Below are 8,666 nucleotides of genomic sequence, written 5' to 3'. Positions count from 1 at the left end.
TTTTTGTATTTCTGTTTACCTTTATTGTTAATACATTTATAAAAATAATAAAATGCATGTATTAATTTTAGTTCTTCAACTTTATTTAAAATAGCTTTAAATTGTTATTTTAGATGTAGTGATTTTAGTACTTCAGGTTAAACGGAAATTATAAAAGTTGCCTTTGCAACTAACTGAAAATAAGTTTTTTTTTCCATCTAAATTTTTCATCTTATATTTATATTTGGTTTTATTTCAATGACCAGATGTGATTTTTAAAATTGCCATATTAAACACAGTTAAATGCAGGCAGGACAAATGTATTTGATTTATGTGAATTTATGTGATTAATATTATTAACAACAATATTAACAAAAGCCAGTGTAAGTCACTGCCTGCTCTTCATTTAGACTTGTGTAATTTGACTTGACATTTCACTGGGATTGGTTGAAGCTAATGGAATGCTGGTTTTTTGATAACCCTAGCTTTAGATGTTTGATGGTTTTTATGGAGTGTTTCTGCTGTGTGACCCTGTGCATGTGTGTTGTGTTCTCAGGCTCTTCTGAAGAACCCTGTGTTAGCAGCCGTTCTGGACGAGCGGCTGGAGGCCTCCGGTCTGTCCTCAGCGCTCATCAGCGGCTTCCTGTTTAATGGCCCTGAGTCGGAGCGTCCGGCGGGGATGCCAGCCTTCGACTGGCGTAACGTCTTCAACGCCACCAGCAGCGCAGCGCAGCAGATCACTCAGATCCTCGCGGTGCGTCTTCAGCGGTCACTGCAGCGTCCTGCTGGGCTGTTCAGAGTGCATTTCTATTCACTTCCTGAATTTGAATTTGAACTGAGGTAGCAAACAGGATGCAGAATTTGTCATATGAATTTAAGAAAGAAGAATGAACTGAAGTTTAAAGAAATTGCAAAAAGGTTTATTAAGTTCATCAAGACACACTTTGAACGTTGGCTTGAGAGAAATGTGTTTGTTTATAAAATGTATTCTTTGTTTGTTTATTTATTTATTTACTTACTTGCTTATTTCCTCAATTCAAAGATTACACAGGCCTTTCGATTTCACAGAATTTACCGTAGAATGCAGATTATTTGCTTTTAAATTCCTGAATTTGAAGAATTATTTGAAAATTCTAAGAAATTCCCAAAAGTGTAATTTTCAACTAGACATTTATTACAACTTTGAAAGATGACATGAAAATTAAATTAAATTAAATTAAATTAAATTAAATTAAATTAAATTAAATTAAATTAAATTAAATTAAATTAAATTAAATTAAATTAAATTAAATTAAATTAAATTAAATTAAATTAAATTAAATTAAATTAAATTAAATTAAATTAAATTAAATTAAATTAAATTAAATTAAATTAAATTAAATTAAATTAAATTAAATTAAATTAAATTAAATTAAATTAAATTAAATTAAATTAAATTAAATTAAATTAAATTAAATTAAATTAAATTAAATTAAATTAAATTAAATTAAATTAAATTAAATTAAATTAAATTAAATTAAATTAAATTAAATTAAATTAAATTAAATTAAATTAAATTAAATTTTATTTTATTTTAAAAATGCAAAATAAAACTTTATGAAATAAAATGATTATGTTTATCTTTAATTCAATTACCTTTATAAAATAAAATATTTATATGTATCTTTTTTCTAGTCATTTCAGTACTTATTCAGTAGATTATTTTAAACTAATGTCAGCTAAGTTTAATGTTAAATTTAAACTTACAAAACTTACTATATTTCATTTATTTTCTATCTAATATTTATACTTGGTTTTATTTCAGCTTTATTTCAAAGACAAAAGAGCAATTTTTAATAGATTTAGTTTTAGTTCATATTTACATCATTGACATGTTGACATACTGAAATGACCAGAAGTGTAAGTTTCAGCTAGAAGTTTATTAACTTCATCAAGACAAATTTTAAATATTGGCTTGAGAAAGACTGATTGAATGACTGATTTATAGTTTGAACATTTAATGTGTTGCATTTCTCTGAATTCCATTACCTTTATTCCTCTTCCAGTTCAAATTCAAAATCCACCTCATGTTTTGAAAAGCAGCCAGTTTTTAAATTCTGACTTTTGCCCAGCGCTGGTTTGTTCATGCATCAGATCTCATCTCTCCTATGATGTTCTCCCAGCAATTATTTCAGAATCGCTGCTTTTCTCTCTCGTCTGATCTCTTTCACTGTAGATTTTCCTCTTTTATTCTCGTTTTTGTCTGAATGCAAGCGTGTTCGGGATGGCATAGCCTAGGGGTGAACAACCAGAAGGTTAGAGGTTTTGAGGTTTTGAGGTTAGTGTTGATCCTTCAAGACGCTGAACCTCTAAAGGTGTAATGAGCGCACTTTCACACGATTCACGTCAGCGTTCCCAATCCAATGGAGTGTCGAGCTGCATTGCTGCACACCAGTCAGACATTGAAAGGCAGAAAGTGCAGCCAGTGATCACAGTGATTAATCTGCATGATGTATCATTTTGTGATCAAAACCAATCAAAGAATCAAAACCCAGCAGAAGCTTGATGCGTTGAGTTGTACAACATGCCACTGAATCCTCGTTGTGACATTCAGAGATAAATGTTGTGTGCAGCACATGACACTTGTGTTCATAAAAGCCCTGAATAAGTTGTTCAATAAAAGCGTCGCATGAATGACTAAAGTTTTAAGTAGAGGTCAACCGATATTGTTTTTTGACAGCCGATGCCGATATTTTAGAGTGCAGTGTGGCCGATATAGTTCCAATGTGTGTGTAACATTTGTACTTTAAATTTGAACTAATATTTAAGAAATTTAAAATGATTTGAAAATTAATTTAATTTAAATAAACATACCTCAAATGACAGCTTCTTGATTCTGTAATCTTATCACAGAATTTTTCCACAAATAAAGAAATATTAAAAACATCTAAATAAAAAAGAAGGACACATTGTAGCCAACAGGGTAATCTGGGAAGTTTGTTTGCATTGGGAATCATATTTTTTTCAAATAAAGCCAAGGTAGCACTCATTTTGCGTGCAGCACACAGTGGAAATGGCATGAATTTGACAGTGGGCAAATGGATAAAGCGCAGTATGGTTTGAAATCAATATAAAAATAAAAAAGTCTAAATAAAAGTCCCACCTCGAAAATATCGGCTAAATATCGGCACAATAATGTTGCTGAATTTAAATGTCTTAAAGCTAGTGGTCGACCGATTTATCCCCAAGGCCGATATATCGGCCGATGTTTGGCATTTTGCAGCTATCACATCGGCCGATATATCGGACTTGGGGATATATCGGTTGCAGAGCAATGCATTAAAATGTTAAAATATACTATCGACTCACTGCAAACCATGTGACTTTTCTTCTTAACTGAAGCTTGTATTCTTTTAAATATTACGGTGACCGAAAAGTGTAAAAAGACCCACATTTAAGAAATATATCAATAATATAAATTCAGGAGTAAAACCTGTTAACAATATCATAAACGGGTAACACTTTACAGAAAGGTTCTTTAATAGCTTTTATTAATCTTTATTTTATTTATTAAATAAAAGTGTATGTATATCATGCCAAACATGTTCTATTGGATTTTAAATCTTTCTAATTCTCTAAGAAAATTGTTTTAATCTGTTTATACCCTTGAAAAGGTTAAGTTAATCCAAATTGAGAGTAAAAAAAAAAAGTATTCAATATATTTATGAATATAAATATGACATATAATGTGTAAATATAATGGGTAAAAATATTGTTATTAATTTCCTCATTTAAAATGTAATAACCCTAATTTTAATTACTTTTTTTAATAAAAAATTACACCCACTTATAGTAACACATCTGCAAATGTAAGCAGAATATGGACTGACGATCATGAAAGTATCACTGAAGATTCACAATTTTTGTTTTTGTTTTTGTTTTATTCAAATAATTAATCGAAGCAGTTTGAACTATTGGTTTGAATCATTCTGCAAATTTTGTATCTGAATCAAAATCATAAGAAATATATAAATTTTTTAAGTTGTAAATGAATTTGCAGTAATATGTTCAAAATACTGTTCTGGAAAACTAGTCATATTTGTCATTTTGTTTACAAATATGAAAATAAATAAATGTAATATTTTAGTTTTGTGTATACTTTAGTGTTAGTCATGTTGCATTGGCAGCTATCTAAAGAATAATACAACTAAATAAGAATAAATGAAAACCAAAAAAATTATAAATAATTAAGAAACAATATAAAATAACTATAATACAAATAAAAATAAAAATTACAATAACTAATAAAATGACAAATGCAGATAAAAAAATTACTAAAACTTGTTTTAGGTGTTGTTACTGCAAACTAAACGTTTAACAATTGTTTTCATTAATTGGCATACAGCTAAAATAAAATAAAACGAAAAGCATAAACTAAAAAAAAACACTTAAATGACGATTAGAATTGTTTCCTTGGTAACTAACTGAATTAGAATAAGTTTGAAATAAGTCAATAATTAGTAACTGAAATTACTAAAATATTATAAAATAATATTTAAATAATTATAAAATGTATTTTATTTATTTTTGATTTATTTTATTACATTTATTTAGAATTAAAACTAAATGGATTTTTTTTTAAATAAAGTAAAAGCTAATAAAAAAACATAAATGCACATAACAAAATTCCTAAAACACGTCCTAAAACAACTAAAACTGCTATTTTTTTTTTATTATTATTAAAATAAAATAAACTTAAACTTGAATGAAAATCAGAAATGTTGCCTTGGCAACTATACTTAGAAATAAAACAAGTTTAAGTTTAATTACTAAAAGTTTGTTATTGTTAACTAAAACTATTACAACTTTTTTATTAACTTTTCCTTAATCAAAATAAAGCTGAGATAAAATAAAATGAGAAACTTAAAGTTTAAAACCTGAACCAAAATTGGAAATGTTGCCTTGACAACTTAAATATAATATATTTAAAAAATAACTAAAACTAAAACAAATAAAAATGAATTAAAGCAATAAATAAATAAGACTAATGCATATAACAAATTTACAAAATGTAAACTCAAATTAAAATGCGAACTGAAATATAAAAAAATGCCAGTCCAGTGCAGTCGTAGCATAACACACACATACACACACACACGCACACACACAGACACACACACACTCACACACACAGACACACACACACTCACACACACACACACACACACACACACACACACACACTCACACACACACACACACACACACACACTCACACACGCACAGACACTCTCACACACACACACACACGCTGTAGAGATGTGCTGAAGCTGCAGTGGGTTTACACGGTGTGTTGTTGATGTGTGTTTCAGGTCCTGGTCCCCGTTGGCCCGTGATAACCCGTTTAATGACCTGCACTACGTGAGAGGAGGCTTCGTGTACCTGCAGGACATGGTGGATCGAGGAATCATTACAGTGCAGACGGGAGTCAGCCAGTCGCTCGGCGTCTACGCACAGCAGATGCCGTACCCGTGTTACGTGGACGACGCGTAAGAGCCTCAAACACCGCTCTGCTCCTCCTCTCCTGATACTCCTGTCCGTGTCTGTGAAATACCAGATTATATAAGCACTGGTGGTCTGTTTTCATGTTGAAGTGACGGCTCGGTGTTGAGAGAGGGATGGTAGAGCATGCAGAGAGGATATAATAATTAACGGCTCGCTGTGGCTGTGATTCATGCCTAAAGTAAATGTCAAATTAATATGATCTTTGATTGGTTCTCTTTCTCTCTGCCGGCTGGAGGAACCCATCAGTGTTCGTGTGCATTTGTTTATTGGTGCTGATGTGGACGTCAGAAGGCTTGTTGTAATGTGTTTATTGATTCGAGTGAAAAGTGGCACACTTTATAGATTTGAATGATAGGCTTTTTCCATGAAACTGAGACATCAGGCCCAAACTCTAGCCAGGTGATGTTCTTCATCAGACGAGTGCTTTTGCTACAGTGAGTCCTAATTCGATTAACTATTTGTGATGGATGTGAGCGCACAGGCTTGTCGTTGTGCATGAGAAGTAATTGTGGAGATAAATAATAATGATACCATATGCATTAAGAGAGAAGGCTTCATTTTTCAGGCCACAGTTGCATATTGTATAAAACTAAATGATGCATCTTTCACAAGAGCTAGTTCAATATTTATAATTAGTTAGTAGAAGTGATAATAACAGACTTCCTGTTAAAGAACTTCGCTTAAGAAAATTATAGGATTGTTAAAGATTAAATACAATTGAAGGGAAAAAAAGAAGCAATTTTCATAAACATGATGATTTATAAAACTATAATACTACACTACCATTCAATATATTATTTTAAAATAAATTACTTTTATTCAGCAAGCACGCATTAAATTGATCAAAAGTGACAGTAAAGACTTATAATGCTACAAAAGATTTCTATTTCAAATAAATGCTGCTCTTTTAAACTTTCGTTTCATCAAAGTATGCTGAAAATAAAATGTATCACAGTTTCCACAGAAATATCGGCAGCACAACTGTTTTCAACATTGATGATAATCAGAAATGTTTCTTGAGCAGCAAATCAGCATATTATATTGATTTCTGAAGATCATGTGACACTGAAGACTGGAGGAATGATGCTGAAAATACAGCTGCGCATCACAGAAATAAATTACAGTTTAACAAATATTCACATAGAAAACAGCTGTTTTGAATTCCAAAAATATTTCACAATTTTACTGTTTTTATTGTATTTTGGATTTTTTTTAAATGCAGCCTTGGTGAGCAGAAGAGTGTTCTTTCAAAAACAAAGCACTGAAAAATCTTACCAACCCCAAACTTATGAATGCTAGTGTATATCCATTATTTTGTATTACTTCTGGTTGTTTTTACATGTAACATATATGGTGTGTGTGTGTGTGTGTGTACGTGTGTGAGTGTGTGTGTGTGTGTGTGTGAGAGAGAGAGAGAGAGAGAGAGAGAGTGAGAGAGAGTGAGTGAGTGAGTGAGTGTGTGTGTGTGTGTGAGTGAGTGTGTGAGTGTGTGTGTGTGTGTGTGAGAGAGAGAGAGAGAGAGAGAGAGAGTGAGAGAGAGTGAGTGAGTGAGTGAGTGTGTGTGTGTGTGTGAGTGAGTGTGTGAGTGTGTGTGTGTGTGTGTGAGAGAGAGAGAGAGAGAGAGAGAGAGTGAGAGAGAGTGAGTGAGTGAGTGAGTGTGTGTGTGTGTGTGAGTGAGTGTGTGAGTGTGTGTGTGTGTGTGTGAGAGAGAGAGAGAGAGAGAGAGAGAGTGAGAGAGAGTGAGTGAGTGAGTGAGTGTGTGTGTGTGTGTGAGTGAGTGTGTGAGTGTGTGTGTGTGTGTGTGAGAGAGAGAGAGAGAGAGAGAGAGAGTGAGAGAGAGTGAGTGAGTGAGTGAGTGTGTGTGTGTGTATGTGTGAGTGGTTGAATGAGTGAGTGAGTGAGCGAGTGAGTGTGTGTGTGTGTGTGTGTGTGTGTGTGTGTGTGTGTTTTAAGGTCATACATCTCTGAAGCGTCTTTAGCCTCCCAGCAGAATCGGTCAGACCTGCGTCATTTAGTTCCATTTGAAAAACCCCAAAAGTCCAATTCTATTCTTGCACTGAAGAATAGAGAGAATGCTAATTTGCTTTTCAGAGAGAGAGAAAGAGAGAGAGAGAGAGAGAGAGAGAGAGTGTGTGTGTGTCTGTGTTGAGTCATTTTTCACTGCACCAAAAGCCTACATCTGAATTGTAAATGTAAGGGGCAGAAGAGTTTCATGTTGTAAATGCCTCAGTAAGTCCTCCAGAGGATTCTGGCCTGACTGGATAAAAACAGCTTATCTACTGCCACAAATCCATATTACATGTTCCATTATTTCTAAATGATATATAATAAAGCAGAACAGAAAGCAGAGTGCTCTTTGTTAAGAGCGAATCACTGTGGCTCAAGGATGAATCGTATCTAGAGAAAGCAATCCGTTACCATTCCCATTCATCTCAATGGCAGTTGATCGGCTGATGCATAAACCCATGGAAATAAACGACCTGCATGCAATATTTGATGTCGAAAATGACACTCGACTGTTTGAAGGCCAAATTAGTTAAAGGGATAATTTATGCATGAATGTTGTTCCAAACCTGTATGACTTTCTTTCTTTTACATTCAGTGCTAAATTGTTTGTGTAGTAACGCTAAAACAACACAAACACAACATTTAAACAAGGTTATCAGTTCATTCTTAGTGTTTTCTCTCCTCAAATCGTATATAGAATGCCAATTATAACCAAAGCGTGTTAATGCAACCGTATGTAGCGTTTCAGATCAGGACTGACTGCTGTGTGCACAATACAGAGAGTTTTGAGTGAGAGATGATGGAGAATTAATGCGTTTTAACGAGTTTGTTATCACCATCCCTTGGCTGTTTCTGGTGTCAGCTCTAATTGTATTGTGATGTCTCTCCTTGACTGTATTTATGAAAGGTAAGCAGATCCGATATGAGAAATCTATAGCTCGTCATATTTTGAGAGCACATGATATATTTGAGCTGCTAGCTAATTGAGCGCAGACAGCACTTTGTTTCCGGAACCTTCTGCTCCGATATTGACATGACATTTTCCTGGCCTTATGAGAGTACTTTAATACTGGCTTACTGTATTATCAAAGCGGCATCAGATGATGAATCATACTGACGCTGAGCTGTGTGTGTGT

General features: G+C 33.0%; 1 protein-coding gene across 1 annotated transcript in view; it reads left to right on the top strand.

Annotated features, from left to right (window-relative positions):
• The window catches only part of LOC107570626 (ATP-binding cassette sub-family A member 1), a 128,946-nt gene that overhangs the window by 41,826 nt on the left and 78,454 nt on the right, over positions 1-8,666 (top strand). Inside the window, 1 exon segment of the mRNA XM_071582353.1 lies at positions 5,331-5,507. Within this exon segment, the coding sequence (XP_071438454.1) occupies positions 5,331-5,507 (177 nt within the window).

The sequence above is a fragment of the Sinocyclocheilus grahami genome, unplaced genomic scaffold (genome assembly GCF_001515645.1).
Source record: "Sinocyclocheilus grahami isolate Dianchi unplaced genomic scaffold, SAMN03320097.WGS_v1.1 scaffold1485.1, whole genome shotgun sequence".
NCBI lineage: Eukaryota > Metazoa > Chordata > Actinopteri > Cypriniformes > Cyprinidae > Sinocyclocheilus > Sinocyclocheilus grahami.
The sequence above is the reverse complement of the archived record's forward strand: the minus strand, read 5'-3'. Positions and strand labels throughout refer to the sequence as shown.